This window comes from Salmo salar, chromosome 13 (genome assembly GCF_965601325.2).
Source record: "Salmo salar chromosome 13, fSalSal1, whole genome shotgun sequence".
NCBI lineage: Eukaryota > Metazoa > Chordata > Actinopteri > Salmoniformes > Salmonidae > Salmo > Salmo salar.
Window position 1 is genome coordinate 91646151 of NC_138303.1, and position 25705 is coordinate 91671855.

General features: G+C 41.3%; 1 protein-coding gene across 1 annotated transcript in view; it reads right to left on the bottom strand.

Moving 5' to 3' along the window:
* Positions 1-320: 320 nt before the first annotated feature.
* LOC106568095 (protocadherin-1) overlaps positions 321-25705 on the bottom strand; it is a 141532-nt gene continuing 116147 nt past the window's right edge. The window contains exon 5 of the mRNA XM_045692359.1: positions 321-4827. Coding sequence (XP_045548315.1) covers positions 4457-4827 — 371 coding nt within the window. The 3' untranslated portion in view covers positions 321-4456. The remainder of the gene's footprint in view (positions 4828-25705) is intronic.

Here is a 25705-nt window from a genome sequence, read left to right on the forward strand (position 1 = left end):
AGGTGTCAGGTAAAGTCATCGTTCAACACAATGCTGAAATGTAATACCTACCTAGTCCAAAAAGCCATAGATAATAGCAGAGAAAGAGAACATGCTTTTCAGACAACATTTTAAAGAGAATTAAAAATTGCAAACTGCAGGAGTAGAGGGTATGAGTCATGACCTATGGATGCTATATGAATACAAAACACTACCAAGCTACATATGATGGGATTTGTAGTTAATTTACATTAAAGTAGTTGACAAATGTACCAGTAGAAAGAATTACTCCTGTATTCTATCAATAACCATACTCAACACTCAATAAGTCACTGAAAGCATTGTTTTTCCTGGACTCATTTTATTACAAAGTTCTTGAAGACTTATTACAAGGGAATTTTCTCAACATGCCAAAAACAGAACGAAATAGAACACATTGGAATTGAACAAATAGGTAGGATCCGACAATCCACTGTTCACGATCAACATAAAGTCTGATAAAGCCCTCGGGAGCAGGGAGCCAGTGAAGGACTACGGTGCAGGCATAGAACGGCCACATTCACACCGACTCAGCAAGGATCAATCCAACCAAGGCAAAATGTGCACATCTCAAGAAACACATTACAATTTTTATATGCCATCGGCTTTTGTAATACGTTTTAAAAAGCTTCACTTGCATGTACATAAAACTGTACAAAAACATGGCATCACAAGCATTTTGTTCTATATAAATATAACCAACAATTAGGATAACAACTTGGAACTCTCTTGCAACGACACACTTTCAAGGCAGCTTGTCTTTATTTCACTGTGAAGAACTGTCTCTGATGGTGATGAAATGTGCAGTGAATGTCAGCTCCTTGGGGAGAGGGGTCTTGAACCAAAACCAGCACTAAAATCTAATCAAAAACACTACAAATTATCTTTGGAATTCATGCTAAACTCATAGCCTGCTTGACAGCACACATGTGGATGTGAAGATCTATGTACAGTACACTTTCAAGAGAGATTTGTCATAGCTCACTTTGATTTTCTATGTAAGGAGGCTTAAGGCTCTATTCAATCTGTAGCGCTGAAGACCCACTTTATAGCACGATTGACAATTAAAGGCAATGTTCCGGAGACTGCATTCACGTTAAACGCTGCATATGTCGGCATTACCTTTACATTTTAACGGGGATCTTCCGCGATACTTCGGCGATATGGATTGAATCCAGCCCTTACTCTTAGAGAAAACTCCTTTGCCTATTCTCCAGTATCTCATCATGTCCATCAGTCCACAGCCACAATCACCTTACACGACCACTACAGAGAGGCAGAGGATACTCAGGTGAACTTGACATTAAATAAAACATAAAAAATACAAACTACACATGATTGGACATACTGTGGAGTGTATCAAGGGTTTTCATGCTATTAATGCTTTGATCCAGGACGGGACAACCATCCTGCTTTCTAGAGAGCAGTCAACACAAATAATAAATTAAGCATGAGTTCAAAAGACAGGTAAAACCATGTGATTCAGGATATTCAAGCATACTAATTGATATAGGCTGGAGAGAAAATGGTATAACACAGTTATTCTGGCTGAAAAAAGAAAGTGTATGCAAAGACTGGTGTTGATAAGCACTCAAACCCATTGGTTTGATTTGAATAAAGGCTTCAGTCAAAATCAGTGATTCAGACATGCCAGAGAGAAGCCACACCAAGTTATTCAGCCAGACCAAGTGATTAGTAAAGAGATAAACCTGTTGATTTATGCCAGATTCAGGCTGGAGTCAGATGAATCAGTGAATCTGAAAGGAGTCACACAGAGCATAAGAGACAAAGCCAGTGTTGAGGCTGTGTGACGTTGGCTTTATCACTCATCGCAATCTTTCACACGTATTAAAAATTCCAGGTCAGTGAACTCACCCGCTGCTCTAGCTCAGTGAAGCTGCTTTGAGAGGGGGTTGGGTGGGGGGGCTGCGAAGGGGACCAAAAGGCTTCATCATCGTGTATTATGACTCTTGCTGGATTTTATTTCAGTGGCTAAATGGCTTTGAAAACAGCATAATGTGCTTTTTTTCCCTCAAGGCTAGGATAATCACCTGCCTTATTTATTAATGGCCATGTCCAGTAATTTCCATATGTTTTGAGTTGAATTATTCTACATGTGCTGCTAACGGCGGTGCGATGAGGTAAGTCCAGATAAAAATGCCGCTTTTTAAATTATTGTAGTTTTGCAGATGTATTTGGATTATGTGGCTGTTGTGTTGTCTTCAGGCTGTGTGCTCACATATGCCCTGGCTAAGGACTCATTACACAAAGTGATTATGGGAGCCCAGCATCCATTCCCTTCCAGGCCCTTCCACCCCTTGCTCAGACCAGACCCACTGTCTCCCTCTCCATAGAAATACACTGTGGTCAAAACAGGGGCTAAGATACAAATCGAATCGAATCAGTGTACAAATCAAAAGCTATGAGTAATGCTACTGTGCTGCGAGGCGGGCTGGTGGCGTTATCATCATCCAATTACATACTACTGTTCCTGTGTCCTCCAGATGTCTGCTTTTAAATGACTTTGAAAATAAGTATTTGTCAAAGACAGCTGCTGTAGCCTACAGGAATGTCCTCTATCTAATTGTCAATTGAAAAATGAGGAACAACAGCTTAACAACGTAACATAACCTGGACTCTATGAATGTCAACTGGACCGAAAATATATGACTCCTGCAATCAATATTTAACTTTATTTGAAATGGCAACATTTCATCATTGTTTATAACATGCACCAATGGATGCAACAGGTAAATTATTTTTCAACAAAATGGTGACCTGAGTGACCACTTTTCTTCTTCGCCAAAACAAAAGGTCTCCCAAGTGGCACAGCAGTCTAAGGCACTGCATGTCAGTGCAAGAGGCGTCACAACAGTCCCTGGTTCGAATCCAGGCTGTATCATATCTGGCCATGATTGGGAGTCCCATAGGGCGGTGCACAATTGGCCCATCACTGGGGTAGGCCATCATTGTAAATAAGAATTTGTTCTTAACTGACTTGCCTAGTTAAATAAAGGGAAAATAAAAATTAGTCCCAGATGATTACTGTAGCCTTCCTTTAAAGACGTGAGACCAACAGAAAGAAACCTATCAGGAGCCAGCCTGTGAATGTAAAAAGCTTAGTTTCTGTGAGACAGGGGAATTCAGTCACAGCACTCTCAGTCACCTTAGTGCCTCTCAGGACTGAAAAGTGCTGCGCTGAAACTCGTGTGAATAACTCCTTATGCATTCATCAGAAGTACTGAAATTCACGTGGATCGTGAGAAGAAAACCTAACGAGGCTAGAGACACAGGGTTGAATGTAATGGTGACCTCTGTGGAGAGCAACTGATTAGCTCAGTGTTATTCAGGCCTAGGGAGGCATTGAAGAGGAGCTTTTCACACAGAACAGAGAATATATATATTCTCATCTACAGTGTAGGTGGGGAACCAGAGGCTCTTCTCTGAGAGGGGCAAACACTATCAGAATGTGTGCTAGAGGTTTGGGAATGATCAGTGTGACCAGGAGTGATGGCCTCTAAGTGTACTGTTTCCAGGAAAAGAGACGGGGCACAGTGTTGAGGCTCAGTGAAACACACATTATCCCATGAAATGCTGCCACCCAGCTTTTCTCACGGGCTTAATAGCTATCCAGGGAGCATGAGGTAAAATGCTATGGATCCATCATGATTTGGGGTCACAGATGTGTGTGTGATTGTGAGTAGTTGATTAATTCATACAAGTGCCTTTCCACACTCTCCGTCCAAGTTTTTGGAAAACATTTCAATCAAGTGTTAAACAGCAGCAGCAAATAAAAGCTCAAATGCTAAAATTCTGAGGCTATTGTTATCAGCTTGAGCCAGACAGAAATATATACAAGATACAGTGTACACCATTCACATGTATTTACAGTGTACACCATTCACATGTATTTACAGCACTGTACATTAAGAAAGACCATTCCATTTGATTGTTAATCAAAAATGTTAAGTCTACCCTTAGGCTTCATTGCCTGTCAAATGAATGTTATCTGGTTATGGCACTGATCACACATTGGATGTTCCAAAGAACATATCACAACAGGTTAGGGCTTAGCTAAGAAAATCACTAGTGTTTTAGGGATTGATTGTATGTTGATTTAGTGTGATATTACCACAAGTGTTTAACCAATGCTTTCAAAGAAACTGCATTGATAAATAAATCCATTAACTAATTAATACATTAATAAACCAATAAATATGTAAATAAATAAATAAATAAACAAACAAACTGAAAAACTCCTATTGCACATACCAATGATTCCACAAATCACATCCCATATTTCCTACAGAATGGGTATTTATTTCAATAAATGGACATTTCAGATCCTCTAAGAGCGTGTTTATTTTTCTAAAGTGGGTGTGTCTCTGTGGCTCCTCCTCTATCTGTGCACCAATCAGATGCGGGAGGTAGGGCTTTCTCACAGGTAGATCTCTTGTTTGGGGGTGTGGCTAGGAGGGGATGTGGGCAGGAACTCAGAGGCCACACTCAGGGGCACATCCTCCATGGGGCAGTCCTGCCTAGGGGCATGGCCGCTGTTGGAATAGGCACTACGGGAGGGCGGAAGGCTGGCTCGGTGCTCCTCGCCACCCAGCCTGGCGCTCCCGTTGGCCAGGCGGCCCAGGCTCCCTCTCTCCTGGTAAGGCACGAAGGTGGAGAGTTTAGGGGGATTCCTGGTCTTGCGCACTGGGGAGGGCTGCCCAGGCATCCAGCAGGCGTCTGAGTGACCCAGCTCACTGCACTCCTGAGTACAGTTACCAGTCATGGCCACATCAGGAATGGAGCGCATATCTACAGGGAGAGGAGAAATAAACACCCATGTTCAGAGAGCTTCAAATGTTAACATAAAAAGACAACAGAGTGAGTTTAACTGCAGATATAGCCCCTCACTGTTGACTGAGAATAAACAAGGTTACCGTGACTTCTAATCAGGAGTAGAAAACATGAGTAGAAAACAGAAAGCTATTCTCATAACCCCGTGTTTGCTAATTAAATTGCAGTTGTTGCTATGCACATTACAGATGTTGCTATGTAGCTGTTGCTATGCACTGTGACATGGATGCTACAGCATGTGCAGTCCGGTGGTTGATATTAGAGGAGCAGAGATGTAGTTAGTGTATTCTATGAAGTCCTTCACTGCATTGGGCAATCATTGCTATAAGTATAGTGGTGATTGATACAGATGTAGAATCTTAATTCGATCACTATTTTGTTGCTGAGAATTTTCCTGCACCGCATAAAACACACAATAGCCTACTTTTGGCCAGCTAATAGCCTAACCACCGATCAAGCAACATTATGGACTAAACGTTAAAATCCTGTTGCCGCAGGATTCTTTTGCTGTTACAAAACAGGTCAAATTAAGATCCTATTTTTGTATGTCTGTGTATGCCTGTTTCCATGTTCTGTGCTGCCCCGTGGCCGTATTGTGCTGTATGTAGGTTGCCATCTAGTATGTACTGGGTAATAATGGTGCCCCCAATGTGTTTCCAAAGATAAAATAGAAGTTTAACACACAATCACGCGTAATGATCAGACAACGCACCAGCACACACAATGCTACATGTGGCTCCAGAGAGATCCCTGCAGGGCCCCAGGGTAAACCCATTTTGGTATGGCTGTTATTGACTGGCAGGTCTGAAATTAGTCCATGTTCTGATTCTTATCCATTTTTCATTCTACCATTCCTAATTAATTAAATAGGTCCACGACCTACTGACCTCCTTCCAAACAGCATTGATTCAAATCAATAGCTGGATATAGCTGTACTGTATACCGACACCATTTTTGGGCAGTCACAGAAAATACAAGGTATGGTGACTGGGTCAAAGAGAACAACCCCTCAGTCAATTTGTACTGTAACTTGAAAGTACCTAGCTATGAACCCCCAAAACACAAATAACATTATTTTGTCAGTTCAGATTTCTGTGCAATTCACATAGAAACAAGCAGAGCTAGCATAGCAACACTTAGATGTGTTTGCCTTGAATCTGCAGATGGAAGTCTGTTTGCCTGCAGAAAAGCCCCGGGGGACCAGTTCCCAACCAGTCTCTCTGTGTCTATACCCACAGCTAGCCCTGATGCAGGCATTAGACAGGACTTCTGGGCTGTTCCATCTGTACAACACAGGGAATGGGAGCCTCCCAGTTCCCTTTAACACAAAGCCACAGTATTAACCCTTTTACCTACCGTGCACATCAACTCAGCCCAGCTCACACTGCTGAAATAAACAGACCCCAAACACACAGTGGACATGGAAGATACATCAAAGGAGTTGCACAGTAGATTAAAGGAGCAGCCAAAGACAGGCAAGGGAAAAAGGGGATTTTTGAAAGCCTGTTTTCTCCTGGAGTGGAGCCTGAAGTAAATCAAGGTCTATGTCTGGAACAAACCCTTTAGAGTTTACAGTCTGGAGAGCGCAGCTCCAATAGGTCGGGAGCAGGAGGAGAGCGGGCATCCCAGAGAGAGCGGATGGGCGAGCCACAGCACTGGCAGGGCACTGGGTTTAACAGGGAGGTGATTGGATTTAGAGAGCAGGTGATTTGGTTTTGAAGAGAGGTGACTCAATGCTATTTTTCTCCCTGCACATCAAATCCTGGACTCTCCGGATGTGGAGACAGCACGGGATCAGCCAATACAGCTCTCACTCTCGCTCATTTACTTAGTCTCTTTAATTTTTACATTTCATATATTCCTTTTATTACATCAGACACACTTAGCCTTGAACAACAGGAAACCCTGCTGAGCCACATTCACTATCACATCCACCTCTCGGTCTTTGATTCCCAGTGAACTTCATCATTGATTCCAAATGCACTTCCTTCACACTGGTGTAACATGCACTCTACCATGCAGGACCATGGAGGAGAGAAAAGGGAGGGGGCTGCGTGCAGAGCTTAACCCCCTCAGCTGATAGACACATGGGAGGGGTGGTTTTGCATGCAGCTTGCATCAGGGTGCCAGTGGGAGGTGTTGGGTGTCTGAGGCAGGCTTTCTCTTGTCGACTGATCCCCTGCCCACGGGCATGGGGGGGAAGCTGCTCTTCCAGAGATTTCACACTGCTCCTCACTGTCTGATTGCAAATGCTCCCTCTCCCCACCGGCTGCTTTCCAGTGTGTGCCACAATGCTTGTGATCGATAGGGAATAGTCATTAGAGAACCACAATTCATAGAGAGATGGAAGAAAAAATAAAGACATTATGGCTTGGGATTGACTGTGTGGTCTTCCAATTACATATGTACAGTACCAGTGAAAAGTTAGTAAAAACCTACTCATTCAAGGGTTTTTCTTTATTTATTATTTTCTACGGATTGTAGAATAATAGTGAAGACATCCAAACTATGACATAACACCTATGGAATCATGTAGTAACCAAAAAAAGTGTTTAACAAATCAAAATATAATTTATATTTGAGATAATTCAAAGTAGCCACCCTTTGTCTCAATGACAGCTTTGCACACTTGGCATTCTCTCAATCAGCTTCACCTAGAATTATTTTATAACAGTCTTGAAGGAGGTCCCACATATGCTGAGCACTTGTTGGCTGCTTTTCCTTCACTCTGCTCTTCATCCATCTCAATTGGTTTAAGGTTGGGGGATTGTGGAGGCCAGGTCATCTGATGCAGCACTCATCACTCTCCTTCTTGGTCAAATAGCCCTTACACAGCCTGGGGGTGTGTTGGGTCATTGTCCTGTAGAAAAACAAATGATAGTCCTACTAAGCTCAAACCAGACGGGATGGTGTATCGCTGCAGAATGCTGTGGTAGCCATGCTGGTTAAGTGTGCCTTGAATTCTAAATAAATCAGACAGTGTCACCAGCAAAGCACCCCCACACCTCCTCCTCCGTGCTTCCCGGCGGGAACCACACATGCAGAGAACATCCGTTCACCTGCTCTGCGTCTGACAAAGACACGGCAGTTGGAACCAAAAATCTCAAATTTGAACTCATTAGACCAAACAACAGATTTCCATCGGTCTACTGTCCATTGCTTGGCCAAAGCAAGTCTCTTCCTGGTGTCCTTTAGTACTGGTTTCTTTGAAGCAATTCAACCATGAAGGCCTGATTCACTCAGTCTCCTCTGAACAGCTGATGTTGAGATGTGTCTGTTACTTGAACTCTGTGAAGCATTTATTTGGGGTGCAGTTAGTTGCTGATTTCTGAGAATGGTAACTCCAATGAACATATCCTCTGCAGCAGAGGTAACTCTGGGTCTTCCTTTCCTGTGGCGGTCCTCATGAGAACCAGTTTCATCATAGCACTTGATGGTTTTTGCGACTGCAAATTAAGAAACTTTAGAAGTTCTTGAAATGTTCCGCATTGACTGACCTTCATGTCTTAATGTGACGATGGACTGTCATTTCTCTTAGCTTATTTGACCTGTTCTTGCCATAATATGGACTTGGTCTTTTACCAAATAGGGCTGTCTTCTGTATACCGCCAGTGGCGGCCAGTGTCGTTGATGATGAGGCAGGACACTTTTTTTGTTCATGAGTATTGCCTTATTTCTATTACAGCATGTTGGATGACTGTCATTCATATTCCATTCAACCAGTTCAATGTAACATTGATAGGTTTAGGCTACTACATGAAACTCACATTTTCCCTATACCCATCATGAGGTTGCTACAACCTAGCCTATGAATGAAAGTTTACAACATAGGTGCACACAGGTCAAGATAAATTTTTTAGATGACAGACAGTGGCACATTCAATAGCGCCTTGCACACTCTTGCCTGCATCTAGCATATCTAGTGTGTAATCATTAGCCCAACAGTTGCAAACAAGAGTTTCTAGTGGACAAATTAATATATTTTTATCCCTGTTTTGTTTGATTCCGTTTAAGAAACGTTTTTCAACAGATCGGCAGAATGAATACACCCGATTACACATAAACACAGTTCACTTTCATACGTAGCAGCCACGTTGTATTCATTCAAGCCTCTATGCTCTCCTCCTATCACCTTTTCCCTTCGTTTGTGGACTTCAATGAACAACACATCAGCTGTATATGACCAGGCAATTTTTCCCCCCAAAACATGTCATAACTGCTACACACAGCCTACATCGTTGTCCCCATATTAGCTAAAGTAATGTCCTAGTCAACATAGCTAATATAACTAATGCGTTAGTAAACTCGCTTCAATCATGCAGTAATGCTACAGTGTATAGTCAGTAAGCAGTTAAACAGGCGGGCCCCAGTGGCAATAGATTAATATAAACAAAAGCTTACCTTGACTTGGAAGAGTTCCAGTGTTGTGTTAGCTACATGGCTATGACTATCCAACATAGCATCCCTCTGTTTGAGCCTGGTGTTTGAGTAACTAAACTAGCCAGATGCATTTGCTAGCTAAGTAACTGAAACAAAATGGCACTCTCACTTTTTTAAAGAAATGAATTTGTTGAAAACTGTTCCTTCTCTCTCTTTGAGTCAACTACTCACCACATGTTATGCACTGCAGTGCTAGCTAGCTTTAGCTTACGCTTTCAGTAATAGATTCATTTTATGATCCTTTCATTGGGTGGACAACATGTCAGTTCATGCTGCAAGAGCTCTGATAGGTTGACGTCCTCTGGAAGTGGTCATTAGTCTAGGGAAGGGGGTTGAACCAAGAGCTTCCTGGGTTTTGTATTGTCCTGCACCATGGTGCTACCTTACAGAGTGCTGTTGAGGCTACTGTAGACATTTTTGCAAAGCAGTGTGTTTTAATGAATTATTTAGTGATGTGAATATATTTACTATAGTTTAATCTAAAAAGGATATATTTTTCAGGGTTTTACCATTTTTATTTTTGTGAAATTCACTGAGGAGGATGGTCCTCCCCTTCCTCCTCTGAGGAGGACCCTCTGTATACCACCCCTACCTTGTCACAACACAACTGATTAACACAACGCATTAAGAAAGAAAGAAATTCCACAAATTGACTTTAACAAGGCACACCTGTTAATTGAAATGCATTCCAGGTGACTACCTCATGAAGCTGGTTGAGAGAATGCAAAGCTGTCATCAAGGCAAAGGGTGGCTACTTTGAAGAATCTCAAATATAAAATATATTTTGATTTGTTTAACGCATTTTTGGTTACTACATGATTCCATATCTGTTATTTCATAGTTTTGATGTCTTCACTGATATTATACAATATAGAAATTTGCAAAAATAAAGAAAAACCCTTGAATGAGTAGGTGTACCCAAACCTTTGACTTGTACTGTATATATAATTGTGGTTAATGCAAAATGTTTAATTTGTGAATGAAACATGTATTCAAGGCAACCCACAGACAGTGGAAACAAGACCCCATTTATGCAGATATTGTTACTCTAGGTATTCTAAATATAGAGATGGAGTGTGATATCAAAATAGTCTGTAAATAGATAGTGATTTGTTCATGCATAGTGGGAAAAATAACATTCCTGGGTCTTGTGTTTGTTTGTTTTTCAGTGACATTGAGTGTGTTTACTAAAGCATTCACAACAGTTCCCTTTGGTAGGCAGAGATACCTGACATTATGTCTCCCTCAAAATGAGGGAGAGAGGAAAAATAGATACCTGACACTTTTTCTCCCTCAAAAAGATGGAAAGAGGAAAAAAGAGGGGAATACAATTTGTAGCTAAACACATACGTACAGGTAACTGCCAAAATAAAGGAATCACCTAAGTAAATAAGGGATACAAAGTATATTGAAAGCAGATGCTTCCACACAGGTGTGGTGCCTGAGTTAATATCCCATCATGCTTAGATTCATGTATAAAAATGCCCAGCTAACCATTATTTTGGCTACCATGGCTAGAGTAAGAGATCTCAGTGACTTTGAAAGAGGGGTCTCAAAGGAGCATAAAGGGGGCTTGTGGTGGCCCAACACCCTATTAAGACACCTTATGTTGGTGTTTCCTTTATTTTGGTAGTTATCTGTACATAACAACACACAAATAACCACAAATGCACCATTTTTTCACTAATCAAATTCATACAAGAAATTCCTTGTTTTCAATAAATATAATTCTGATGTGCTTAGGTGGATTTAGGACAGCATATAAATTCTGCATACGCTCTCATTAAATATCAGTCCAAATTGCCATGGGAATTTTGGGGATGCTCTTTGAGATCCTGAGACACTGAGTGAGGAGAGGCAAAGCAGCATATCGTCCCAGTGATCATTCCTGCCTGTCCTCCAGTCTTTAGCTGCTCTGTGCAGCCTTTCTTCAGGCTAAGGAAGCAAAACTCAGCATGTTAATTTTTCACACAAAAAATGAGAAGTGAGTAACTTTCAAGATATCTGATTAATTGTTGAACCTGTATCTGGTCTACTTCCTCACCCATAACGATCTTCTAGAAGTGAGAAATGCAGCAGTAGCTCTGGGATTTAGCCTCAGTAGATCTCCTCTGAAGTCCAGTCATCCCCTGCCAGCCTGCCCCTTCCACCCTCCCTTATTGTTCCCACCTGTGGACTAATCCCTTTCATTCAGCTTCCTGTGTTTCTGACCGACTTTAAGCTATGAGGAAGAGAGGTCAGCGCAGAAGTCTTTTGGAGAAAGCCTCGGAATCCTGGGACAGAAATAATCATAAAGTACAAAAACCACTACACATCTAAGTATGGCTCAGATGTGGCAGAACTGAGGGACACAATGGCTCAGGTGTTTCTGTGAGGCCAAATGTTTTGTTAAAATGACCTTTAAAGCCATAACAGAGCTCCCACCTGTCCTTCACTGGTGGTTTTGTGGGATCAGCTGTCTACTGCTACAAGAAATCATGCACGATACACTGAGTGTACAAAACATTAAGAACACCTTCCTCATATTGAGTTGCAAAAAAGTATGTTTTTATGATGTTCATAGCATTTTCGGAGGGTGGGGGAGTGTTTATCATAATATTCCTTTGATGTTCATGCGATATCCATTATACCTTGTATTGGAGGTCCTCAGAACATTTCAAGAATGTTTAGAAATCGTTATTTTTAAGTTGTATGTTGTTCATATGTTAGGTCCTGATCTGGCTATGCCAAATGGCTGTGGGCTACACTAGTTCATTTAGCAGACAATATTTGCTTAGAATTACATGCCATTATTTTATAGTATGAAGAATACAATTGAACAAAACTAAATAAAAGACAGGATATTTTCACCAAATGATTTGAGGCAGTACGCACATGCGGCTATTCTGTGTTGAGCTGTTAACAAAGAAATAGGTATTCCTATATGCTTAATTTAGAGTTATTAATTTAACTTTAGTTGTTCTACAAACGTTGGACTATATGTTTAGATTTTTAATACATTGACTGCATGATGCAACTCTAATGATAACTTGAAAAAAGTGGCTTGAAAGGCATGAGCTCTGCTTTGTTTTTATGCGCAGGCTTCATCAGTCAATCACTCACAATTTGACAAGCACTTGATAATGTCTCGAATTTCACGGCGGCGGCCCATTTGTGTGGCCATAATGCACCCCAAAAAAATCCATGCCGTTGTGCCCTTCTCCCTATGTGCTGCGCACTCCGAAGCACCTCTCACTCACATGGTTCTCCATCACGTGATCGGGTCTTTCTCTCAGGCTACAAGTGAAGACAGACACATCAGAGACGCAACTGCATGCGTGGTTATCCAATTCCGAGGTGCATATTGAAGATATTGGAAGAACTGTCCACATTTACTTTTCGTCAGCCAACAAGATGAGTAGGCCTAATGAACAGAAAAAGCACTAGCCTAAGTCAAGCGACTATCCCCCATAGTACAAAAGTTGACCTATTCTGTTCTGTGCGAGAAATAAATATTCCAAACATCGTCTGGGACAGTTGTTGGATTCGATAGATCCCAAATTAATACAAAACCACTTTTTACGCAATGTGGCTGACACAACAGATCAGAACGTTTAGCTTAAAATGTTGATAAAGTATAAGGCTATTTCTTCACATTATAAGCGCACACAACATTAGGCTATAAGTGCGAATGTTCCATTAGGGGAAAACACCATTATCAAAAGTCACCACAAATACAATTATGCACGCAATGCTTTTATTATAAAGGTGCATTTTTATGGTGAAAATAATCTTCCCCAAACTTGAAACTCATTTGCTGCTTATGTATGCCAGTTAGGCTCTACACCCCTTGTAAAGCGGATTAAGTTATTTGGCCACTTTAGTTGTGATACAAACCTTATCAAAACATATGGGCTAGGCTATGAACAGAAAAAGTCACTAAAAAAAGCCATTGTTTCTTGCCTTAAGCTGGGCATCATTCACAAGTGATATCATTCATAAGAGATAGGCTATTATTGTAACTCTTCAGACTATTCTTGATTTAATCTTGTCTTTACGTATATTAAATAATATACAGTATTTGTCAAATTTGTTTTGATTTAGAATGGACCAAAACATATTTTTACAAAAATGTTATACCAGCCTGGTAGGCGATACTGCTGTTGTAAAGATAAGCAATGTGCTTAATATTAGGAAAGTTATAGGGATCCTCCTCTTTTTAATTGAGGCCGTCACTCTGTTTTCTATTGCATAGCCTATAGAAATATTGCACAACGTGAGCTCATGGGCTCTCATGAAGTGTTTGATTAGATTTTCGATATCATTTTCATTGTTGTCAGAATGATTAGAGGGATAATAGAGTGCTGAGTACCAGGCAGTTACCAAGTTTGGTAGGCTACTAACGACCATCAGCAGCATCAGAACTTGGAGAAGCCAAATTACCGTGACTAAACGGTCACATGGAATTTGACTGCCTTCATGAGTTGTGGCCGCCGGTGTGGCAGTAATACAATCACCGCAACAGCCCTAGTTGTGGGTTTGATTCCCATGAGGGACCATTATCGAAAAAAATGCATGCACTCAGTGCTGTAAGTCACTTTGGATAAGAAAAAATATATAAAATACTGTTACAAGTACACATCACACGAGGAAGATGGAAACATTTAAAGAAATTGTTCTGTGTCCTAATTGACCATATTATACTGCAAAAACCCTGTAAGGGCACAGCTATTATTTCATATATTTTTACTAGGCAAGTCAGTTAAGAACAAATTCCTATTTACAATGACGGCCTACCCCGGCCAAACCTGGACAACGCTGGGCCAATTGTGCGCCGCCCTATGGGACTCCCAATCGCGGCCGAATGTGATACAGCCTGGATTCAAACCAGGGACTCTAGTGACACCTCTTGCACTGAGATGCAGTGCCTTAGACCTCTGCACTATCCCCTGGAGGAGCAGAGGGTTAATGACCTGGTTGCAGATCCATGTTTCTTCTGAAAAAATATGGTGAAACTGAGACTCAGATACACTCTACTAAAAGAGGATTTAATTATTTCATCCAGATTTATAAATCCAGTCAGAAATGCAGAATTTAGATTAATTGTAAAAAATAAGACACCCAATATAATTCCTGACAGGGGTTTTTTCTAGTTTAGATTTTCGTTGTTGTTATGTTCTAGTTTTGTATTTCTATGTTGGGTTTTGTTTGGGATGATCTCCAATTAGAGGCACCTGGTCATCGTTGTCTCTAATTGGAGATCATACTTAAGTAGGTGTTTTTCCCACCTGGGTTTGTGGGAGATTGATTTTGAGTAGGTGTATTTTGTAACTCTTTGTCATGGTTTGTTGTTGTGTTCTTTCAGTTTATTTGTATGTATTGCTTAGTTTCACAGTTTAATAAAGAAAATGTGGAACGATACACACACTGCGCTTTGGCCCGCTCCTTCATCCTACGACAACCGTGACACATTTTGTGTTGCTACCATGTTGTGTTGCTACCATGCTATGTTGTTGTGTTAGGTCTCTCTTTATGTAGTGTCCTATATTTTTGTTTAACCTGATATGGATAGGGGCCAGATGAAAAAACGTACCCGATTTAAACTGGTTACTACTCTTGCCCAGAAATGAGAATATGCATATTATTAGTAGATTTGGATAGAAACACTCTGACGTTTCTAAAACTGTTTGAATGGTATCTGTGAGTATAACAGAACTCATATGGCAGCCAAAAACCTGAGAAAAAGTCAACCAGGAAGTGTAGGATCTGAGAAATGTAGTACTTCTTTCTAGTCCCTTTCGAAACTACAGTATCTGTGCTGTTACGTTGCACTTTCTAAGGCTTCCATTGGCTGTCTAAAGCCTTCAGAAAGTGGATTGAGCCTTCTCCTGTCTCTTGGCAGAGTATAGGAGCTCAGTTACTGAGTGGTCTGCCTGAGGACAAAGAGATTGGATATGCGCATTCCCGCGAGCACGCTGTTTTTTCTTTTTCTCCTTGAATGAATACACTATTGTCCGGTTGGAATATTATCGCAATTTTACGTAAAAAATACCATAAAAATTGATTTTAAACAGCGTTTGACATGCTTCCAAGTATGGTAATGGAACATTTTGACTTTTTGTGTCTCGAATTGCGCTCACGCATTACCCTTTGGATAGTGACCTGAACGCACGAACAAAACGGAGGTATTTGGACATAACTATGGATTATTTCGAACAAAAACAACATTTCTTGTGGAAGTAGCAGTCCTGGGAGTGCATTCTGATGAAGATCAGCAAAGGTAATACAATATTTCTAATACTAATTCTGAGTTTAGGTTGCCCCAAACTTGGCGGGTGTCTGAATAGCTCGCCGTGATGGCACAGCGATTGCATAAAGGAGTTCTGTATCTATAATTCTTAAAATAATTGTTATGTATTTGTCAACGTTTATGATGGGTATTTTTGTAAATTCACCGGAAGTTTTTGGTGGGAATACATTTTCTGAACATCACGAGCCAATGTAAAAAGCTATTTTTGGATATAAATATGAACTTGATTGAACAAAACATACATGTATTGTATAACATAATGTCCTAGGAGTGTCATCTGATGAAGATCATCAAAGGTTAGTGCTTCATTTAGCTGTGTTTTGGGTTTTATTGACTTATATGCTTGCTTGGAAAATGGCTGTGTGGTTATTTTGGTCTATGTACTCTCCTAACATAATCTAATGTTTTGCTTTCGCTGTAAAGCCTTTTTGAAATTGGACAACGTGGTTGGATTCAGGAGAGGTTTATCTTTCAAATGGTGTGAAATAGTCGTATGTTTGAGAAAATTGAATTGTGGTATTTTAGTTGTTTTTGTATTTCGCGCCATGCGATCCCATTGGCTGTTGGCTAGGGGTTCCGCTGGCGGAACGGGGTTCCGCTAGCGGAACGCCTAGATGTAAGAGGATAATTTATTTTTAAACCCAGCCACCGTCTCTGCAGGAGGCCTTTTGCCTTTTGGTAGGCCGTCATTGTAAATAAGAATTTGTTCTTAAGTGACATGGCTAGTTAAATTAAGGTTAAATAAAAATAAAATAAAAACGGGCTCATTTGGAAATTGTGGAACATTGTGGGAATGTACTGTGCAACCTTCGTGAATATCACAAGAATTGCATTGCAACATTAAGGGAATGTCCTGTGCAACCTAACTTAAACTGTATGAATGTCATCACAACTGAGCATATTGTGTGTTATGGGAATCTCTCTCTTTTAATGTTCCCACAACCAAATTAAATATTCTGGGAACCTTTAAAGAACTCAAATGCTGTTATGTCAACATCAAAATAATGTTTTGTGCACCCTGATACAAACATTACCTGAATGTCAGCACAGCTGGACAGTTTAAGTGTTTGGTCTCTTGTCATATCCCCACAATGTTCACACAACCTAAATAAACATTCTAGGAACCTTTAAAGAACAGAGAAAATGGTTCTGGTAACATTCTTGTCTTTTGGGATGTCCCCATAATGTTCCCACCAAACTGTTCCCACAGCCTAATGAAACATTCTGGGAACCTTCAAAGAACAGACGAAATGTGTTCTGGTAATGTTCTTGTAACATCAGGTGAATGTTTTTTGCACCCTAAAAGAAACATTGTATAATCATCCGCACAACTAGAGAGTTTTTTTGTGTTTTGGGAGCATTTGCAGGGGTCATGAACCACAGTGAATTGTGGGACACCCTCCACTGGCTGTGAGAAAGTCTTAAAGGCCAGAGCGTCTCCATTCCTCTGTGACTCGCTGGAAATAAGGAAGTACATGTCAGACCCACACAGTTCCAGTCCCTCAAGTGCCATCCATCATGGAATGGCAGTGCACTAGTTAGAGAGCGATTGAGCGGCTTTCGGGTCCTCGTCGCACTGTGATGGAGAGATGACCCCTGGGCCCTCTCTCTGATGCCCGTTTGAGCAGCCCAACTGGTGCAGCAGATGCTCTATGATCCCAGGGATGGGTAAGACTGGGCTGGGAAAGTCAGCGCCAATAAGACTCAGAGCTCCACCACCACCACTCTCTATTTCTGATCCTCTAATTACCCCCTCCCTGGTTCTGCACCCCTGTTGCTACAGTGGGACCCCAAGCCGAATCCCCTGTTGCTACGGTGGGACCCCAAGCCGAATAGGCCCTCTCCAGTGGCTGAGAGCAGAGTTAGGCTAATGGAGACATTATTCTCCCCTTTTCATTATAACCACATACTCTCAGGACCCAGCTCGCACACATCTCATCACTTCCAAAATTGCAGCTTCAGCTCGCCAGTCCCTACTGATATGGTGTGAGCAGGCGCAAACCTATCCAAGCTTCAATGGACAGAGAGAATGATCCCATTCCTCTTAAAATAATATTTGCACACAGACTGTACAGTATATAGAGCTTAGAGATACTGACATACTCGTCCACTTTACAAGCTTAGCCGTAAAACCGGACATTTACAGTGAGTGTGTGGTATTAAGAGCAGTCATTTAATACTTGAAGACTGTAGTTAGAAAGATTATTTAGGGGAGCTAATGTGTATTCATATTTGCGTGCTCCATCAATTTATAGTGATCATCTATGTTTTACAGAACTGGCATGGCTTTAAAGAAGCTTATTTTTTCCCCCAGTGTTAAATTCAAGTGGAGAGGATTGGGATCAATAGAAACAGAAAGAATGTCAAGAAGTAGAACATGAGAATGTTAATAAGCCCTGTTTGAGTCAATCATGTCCCTCATGACTTGTGTTCTTCTTGTGATACTGTGGATGAAAACCAAAACGTGTCTTTGATGAACACAACAGTGAAGAAATGGAAACGCAGAGCAATCTTCCTGACATCCATTTCAAATGCGACATGGAATGCAGCCAAAATGAATTCAAGGTTCTGTCAAAATATTGCTATTATAAACAGTGTTATTATAGTCTTACAGCAAACTGGACTAGTCTCACTGAATTATGAAACTTTGGGGAAATCTTTTTAAGTGGAAGACAAAATAGTGTGAATTGCTGGCAATGGGTATAATTTGGGTACTAGAATAATAAGGCATCCTAATATAGTTGTTACTGCAATCTGTGTCATGTGCTTTCATGCCAATCCACCATGAAGGACAATGAGCCATATGATTTCCTATGATACGGTAGATCCTAATGGTCTCTCTTCTCTTCAGGGGGTATAGTTTTACAGCCATTGCAGTGAGTGGGTCGATGCATTGTCTGAGTGTGTGGGTTAGGGTCATGTTGCCAGTGACCACAGACAGATAGAAGTTATCCAGACCCATAGAGGGGCCTCTAGAGACATCTATAAATATGACACATCACAAAGTTTTAGTCATTTAGCAGAAACTCTTATCCAGAGCAATATGGTTTAGTGCCTTGCTCAAAGGCACTCTGACATATTTTTCAACTAGTTGGCTCAGGGATTTGAACTAGCAACCTTTCGGATACTGGCACAGTGCTCTTAACCGCTAGGCTACCTGCTGCCCCTACGTGAGTCTTTTGTATTCAGCTCTATTGTCCCATAAACTCACCAAAAAAGGATATGGTGAATCATTGTCAGTAGTGTCAAAGCGCTTGCCAGGTTAGAGAATGTAATTCTGCTACAGTAAGGCACTTTTCTACCACCGATCTGCTGGCTCTGCAGTAAAGATAAAAAAAAAAAACAGGGGCAACAAACAGCAGCAGCTGATTGGAGCTGAACAGAATGGCTGTGCTAGAATGTGCTCTGTATTAAGACCAGATTGCTCATGACAACATGCCTCGGGGGACCCTTTGCATGGGAGCCCATTGTTCAAACATTTTCACCCAGCCCCCAAACAAGCTCTGAGTCACATGACCTGTCTCCTCTAGGGTGGTGGTAGTCCCAGGATATGCTGGCATAGGCCACGGTCCTAGGAGAGACTGGCAGAGGCCCCTGCAATCAATTCTACTAACAGGCTGGGACTCTGACAAGGCCCAGTGCCATCTGTCTGAGCAAAACCATTCCCCCGGATCGCCACGTCACTCTGGCACCCAGGCAGCAGCCCAAACTGGCACCCGCAAGACAAACAAGCCCCCTCAGACTCACACTTTGTCTCTCAGTCTGTCTCATTCTCTTTCTCCATATCCCCCTCTTCTCCCTCTTTTTCTCGCCTTCTGTCCATTTCCATATCACACTCACTGTTCTACTATACTCACACACAACTCAAAGCAGTGCATTACATACACAGGGAAACACACATACACACACAGACAGAAAAACATGAATACACCCACACACGCAGAGACACATCATCCAGGAATGGCACCACAGTGTTACATTAAAGTGGCAGTACTGTCAAAATGTGATTCTTATTTGTTTATAAGATATTAACACACTATGATGCCGAGAGATAACACTCTGTAACTGTGAAAATGGCAATGCCCTTTTAGTGTAAGAGCCTTTGGAGAGAAATAAATTGGCCAACAGCATGTCACAATCTGATCTGTTTATTCTGACCAATGGATCCTCCTACTTTGAATGGGTAAGCTGTAGAGCAGGGTTCCCCAACTGGCGGCCCGTTGGCTGAATTTGGTCCGAGGGTGGTTTTATTTGGCTCCAATCCAATCCGGCCCAAGGGTGGTTTGAGCAAAGAAAATAAGTCAATACACTTAAAAATTACTATAGACAAATTGAAACGGTGTAGAAATGATAATAGGCCTACATTCAAACAGTTTCTTGACTGTCCAGCTCGCTAATAACCAAGACGAAGAGGTGAAGCGAGATGCTCCACTCCCGTCAAAATCTGTCCACGCGAGAATACAGCGATAAGCAAACCAAGTGGGGATTTTTTTGTTTGAAATATAACACATTTTCAGTGAGGCATTCCGGACAGAATGTGGCACCCGGCACTAAATTTGTTTGACACCCCTGGTCCACATGATCATATCTGCCAATCAGGGCTCTATATGTAAATATATAAACATTAATATCAACAGGCCCACACAATCAGACTGAGCATTTCAATAGCAAAATGAGGAAAATAAATGATAAAAATATATTTCGAGTTATTTTCATGAAATAAACACACACAGTGTGTTATTAAACATACTGTGGTGATTTTAAAATAACATTAAAAAGACTGCATGGGGCCATTAATGAGTTACTGTACATCTAGGCTGTTGGGCAAAAGGGAGGTTCAGTGCTTTAAAAAAACCTCAGGTAAAAATCTCTGACAGGAGTTCAAAAAAACAGAAATATTAGGCTACATACATCATCTGAGACATTTGCGGGAGAAAAATCACACAGCATCGCTAAAGATCCTCTTTATTATGCAAATTCCATTTTATCTCTCCCTCTCACTGGCCCATATGTGCAGTGAGTCCGCACAGAGGCAGACATAGCACAGTTAGGCCCCATGCTGGGCACCTAGCCACATTGAAATGCCTCCATCTGGGGCGCCCAGAGTGACTGTGTTTGTGTGTGTGTGTGTGTGTGTGTGTGTGTGTGTGTGTGTGTGTGTGTGTGTGTGTGTGTGTGTGTCTGTGTACACCAGGGGTCCTATCAGTGCCAGTGCCCATGCCACCACAGCCAGGAGGCTGAGCAATGATCCCAGTGGGTGTCATCATCAACCCGGGGGAGAGGAGAACATGACTGGAATACTGGGAGTACTGTTGTCACTGACCCAGAGTATTTGAGTATACTAAGTATACTGCTGGTCACCACTGACACAGAGTATACTGTTGCAGTCACTGACCCAGACTGTATCATATATGAGTGGGGGCAGTGGGCACACTCAGGCTGTTGGGCAGTGGGCACACTCAGTGACCCAGACAGAGAGGATGTAATTGGGACAGTGTAGTGTCAAAGACTTGAGGTCATTAGTAATGTGAGGCAATGGCTGCGCTAGGGCTCGTTACTGGTCTTTGTTACTGCTTCATTGGTTTAGAGATGATGGAAATGAGCAAATAAAAGCTGCGAAGATCAAGTCTTCTAATAATCATGACATAAAAAGACTGGAGGCACTTCACAAATTGTATGAAACAAGATCACAACAACTCAATTAAGTGTTGAAGGAAGTGGAAATGGAATGCTGTCACTAGCTGGATGCCATTTCTTTACTTTCATCGCTGATTTTGTTTTGACAGGTCTAAGCTGTCTAATGATTTTCTGAGAAACTCACATTCAGACAATGGTAGATGAGTTATGATATTCTCTAAAGTCTGGCTTTGAAAACTGCTCAGGATTAGGAAACTTGTCAGAATATTCAGAAATCGAATTATGCACTTGCACAGGCACACTCAAACAATCACTCCCACTGTTTTAGATGTGCTATAGCAGTGTTTCCCCTATATTCTGATGTTGGTCAGACAATCTGTTGTTGTAATGTGTCACTCTGATCTTAAAGGCGCGTCCCCATAGAAAAACATTTAAAAATATATTTTGTTTTTGACGTGACGCACTTTTAAGATCAGAGTGACACATTACAACATCAGATCGTCAGGGAAAGCTCCAAAGTAGCTTGTAATCCTGGAAGTGTAGCCAACCCTATTAATAGATGTATAAATGTATGCCCCAGGAAGACCCCCCCTCCCCAAGGGAAACACTGGCTATAGTGTGAAGAGGGTGAATAAGGAATATGAATAAAGCAGTGTTTATGCACATGCACATAGGAGAAAGAAACGTAATGTAGGGCACTCCAACACAGACCGGAGTCAAGAATGGAAATACAGAGGCCTACTGCTAAGGCCAACAAGAGAAATCAATAGCTGCAGATTATGTAGCATAAATCAAATATCACAGATCTTATGAACTCTGTCTGAACCTGCTCTCTGAAGACAAGTCTTAGCGCCAGGAGAGTGGATGCTTCCATTTCTATCAGTGATCCAGAGCCTGAGTCAAGGACCGCACACTCCCACCCACACCACACAGGCCTATTCCATTGGAGTAAGAAAACACATTCCATTACACAGTATCAACCCCAATGCTTTCTCATAACCAGCACTGATATAGTGACCAATTAAAAAGCTACAAGAAACTAGCGTACATAGTTCCTTAGGTCATTTAGATTAGACAAGACAGGGCAAACTAGGAGAAAATTGTTTCACATATGGAGAGCATGTTTTGTATTAAGAGATATTATTTGTAAGAAAGCTTTATGATTTTGAAAGGTGTTTTAGAGCTCTACCACAGTAGTTTGGGATGCACATTGGAACTCAAAAAGATTTGTGATTTGTACGGTAGCAAAGTTAATTGAAGGTCTATTTTCAGTTTCTTTTCAGAAAGACTAACTTCATCCAACCTTCACGGTATCATAACAACATGAACAAAGGGGAACATGTTACGAAAGACCACAAAATTAGGAATTATAACACTAATTAACAATTTATATATATACTGAAAAAAGCCCTATTTGGTAAAAGACCAAGTCCATAGTATGGCAAGAACAGCTCAAATAAACAAAGAGAAATGACAGTCCATCATTACTTTAAGACATGGTCCGTCAATCCGGAAAATTTCAATAACTTTTGAAGAACGGATGATCTCTGCATGTGTGCTTCCCACCGTGAAGCATGGAGGAGGAGGTGTGATGGTGTGGGGGTGCTTTGCTGGTGACACTGTCAGTGATTCATTTATAATTCAAGGCACGCTTAACCTGCATGGCTACCACACCATTCTGCAGCGATATGCCATCCCATCTGGTTTACTCTACGTAGGACTATCATTTGTTTTTCAACAGGACAATGACCCGAAACACACCTCCAGGCTGTGTAAAGGCTATTTGACCAAGAAGGAAAGTGTTGGAGTGCTGCATCAGATGACCTGGCCTCCACAATCACCAGTCTTCAACCCAATTGAGATGGTTTGGGATGAGTTGTTTCACCCAACAAGTGTTCAACATATGTGGGAACTCCTTCAAGACTGTTGGAAAAGCTACTTTGTGTGGCTACTTTGAAGAATCTAAAATATGATTTGTTTGTTTAACATTTTTTGGGTTACTACATGACTCCATATGTGTTATGTCATAGTTTTGATGTCTTCACTATTATTCTACAATGTAGAAAATACAAAAAATAAAGAACAACCCTTGAATGAGTAAGTGTGTCCAAACTTTTGACTGGTACTGTATGTATACACAGTATATACAGTACCAGTCAAAAGTTTGGACACACCTACTCATTCCAGGATTTTTCTTTATTTTTACTATTTTCTACATTGACTGACCTTCATATCTTAAAGTAATGATGGACTGTCATTTCTCTTTGCTTTTTTTAGCTGTTCTTGCCATAATAATGACTTGGACTTTTACCAAATAGGGCTATCTTCTGTATACCACCCCTACCTTGTCACAACTGATTGGCTCAAACACATTAGAAGGAAAGAAATTCCAGAAATGTACTTTTAACAAGTCACACCTGTTAATTGAAATGCATTCCAGGTGAATACCTCATGAAGCTGGTTGAGAGAATGCCAAGAGTGTGCAAAGCTGTCATCAAGGCAAAGGGTGGCTACTTTGAATCTAAAATATAAAATATGTTTTGATTTGTTTAACACTTTTTTGGTTACTACATGATTCCATATGTGTTGTTTCCTAGTTTTGATGTCTTCACTATTATTCTACAATGTAAAATATAGTAAAAATAAAGAAAACCCTGGAATGAGTAGGTGTGTCCAAACTTTTGACTGGTACTGTATATATATATAATAAAATGTACATTTTCTCCTCTCATTTGCTCCTGACCGCATGTGCTGATGCTTGTCTAGGCCACCAAATACTCATTTCTACAACACTTTGCTTGTTTAAGCAAGGAAAAAGAAAGTTTCATCATGTTGTACAGAGTCCGTGTTACCGTGGATACGGACTCCACTGCACGAATGCCTGGCTGTCCTGTCTTCAGTCAGCTGCACAGATTCATTTCATTTCCATGACAGTCTTCATCTATAATAATCGTTTACATGATTATACGTAATTGTGCCAGCCCTAAGTCGATCATAAACAACAGTTTTCTTCTGCTGTTCCACAGATTTCCCATAACAAAAGGCCACCCTGCATAGTAAACGACATTCACGTCAGTCGTCTGCAGGCCAACAACGCTCAAGGTGAATGTCTCGAATTCACATATTGCTTTTCATCCATTTTAAATGCAATGACACAGAGTGCTCACCTCCTTGCTTTCCACCTGTCAATCATCTTGTGAGCCACGAATGATCCCAGGCATCAGTACACCCTGTCACCCTGTCACTCAACTTCATTCTAACAGAACAGAAAAAAGAGACGACTCCCCACCACCATTCAGGTGGAGCTGGCGAGGGAGGAATCCCTCTGTCTCTTTTCATTCATTTCTCATCCATCATTTTCTGTGGGCCTTCTCTGTAATCTCCCTGAAGTGAGAATCACATTTTAATTAGGTCTATCTATGGTTAGTGGTTCATCTTCCAGTCTCCCAGTCCCTACGTGCTGCTACGTGCTCACCCTGTGGGCTTTGCATCCTTATCAAAGATGACTCAGTCCCAGCTCCCTGTCAGGATCCAACATCTCCCTCATCTCTCTGACTTTTCATTCTTTAACCGCTCAAGCTCCGATCACAATCTTGTCTTCCTGCAACCGACAACAAAGCAAACCTGCCTAACAAAGTCCTATTTTCTTTAAAGGGAGTTTTGTTTTAATGCTCAGCCAATAAGCTGCCTGAGAAAGAATATAACACAACAACAGAACCAGAAACTAAAGCATGTTTAATATATAATGTGTGAGGGCATTGGCTGTGAATTCACAAACCGAACAGGAGACTGGCTCCACCTGTTAGCGTATCACTCATCCTCTCCCCTAACACATAGCATTTCCAGGTGGAGCTGACATTTCTCTCCCTAACATTTCCTTTATCTCCTCTGTCTGCTGCTGGGCAGATGACATCCACTCCCCACTTGGGGAGACTGAAGCTCTGGGAGAAGGCTACAGAAAGCCATGTTTTACCCAGAAAAATAGGAAACAGAAAGACTGCTTTGTAGATAAAACCAGTGGAATGGGTAAAAAGGCAAAATATTGGAAATGAAACCAATGAGAACATGTTGTGGAACAGTAAACTATTGGCATGCAAAGATAACTGAACCAGTGCTCTGCTGTCTGGGGCTTGCATCCAGTGGATGATTTAGTGTATTGTGGTACAGGACTTAAAACCCATTCATGTACTTGTACTACAGGGGTGTCAAATTCATTCCATGGAGGGCCTAGAGTCTGCAGGTTTTTGATTTTCCTTTCAATTAAGGCCTAGACAACAAGGTGGGGTGATGAGTTCCTTACTCATTAGTGACCTTAATTCATCAATCAAGCACAAGGGAGGAGCGAAAACCTGCAGACACTCGGCCCTCCATGGAATGAGTTTGACATGTGCTGTACTATATTTAGTACAATATCAAAACGAGCCACAGAACAAATTCTGTTTGGTGTAAAAGTATCACATTTGGAGTCAA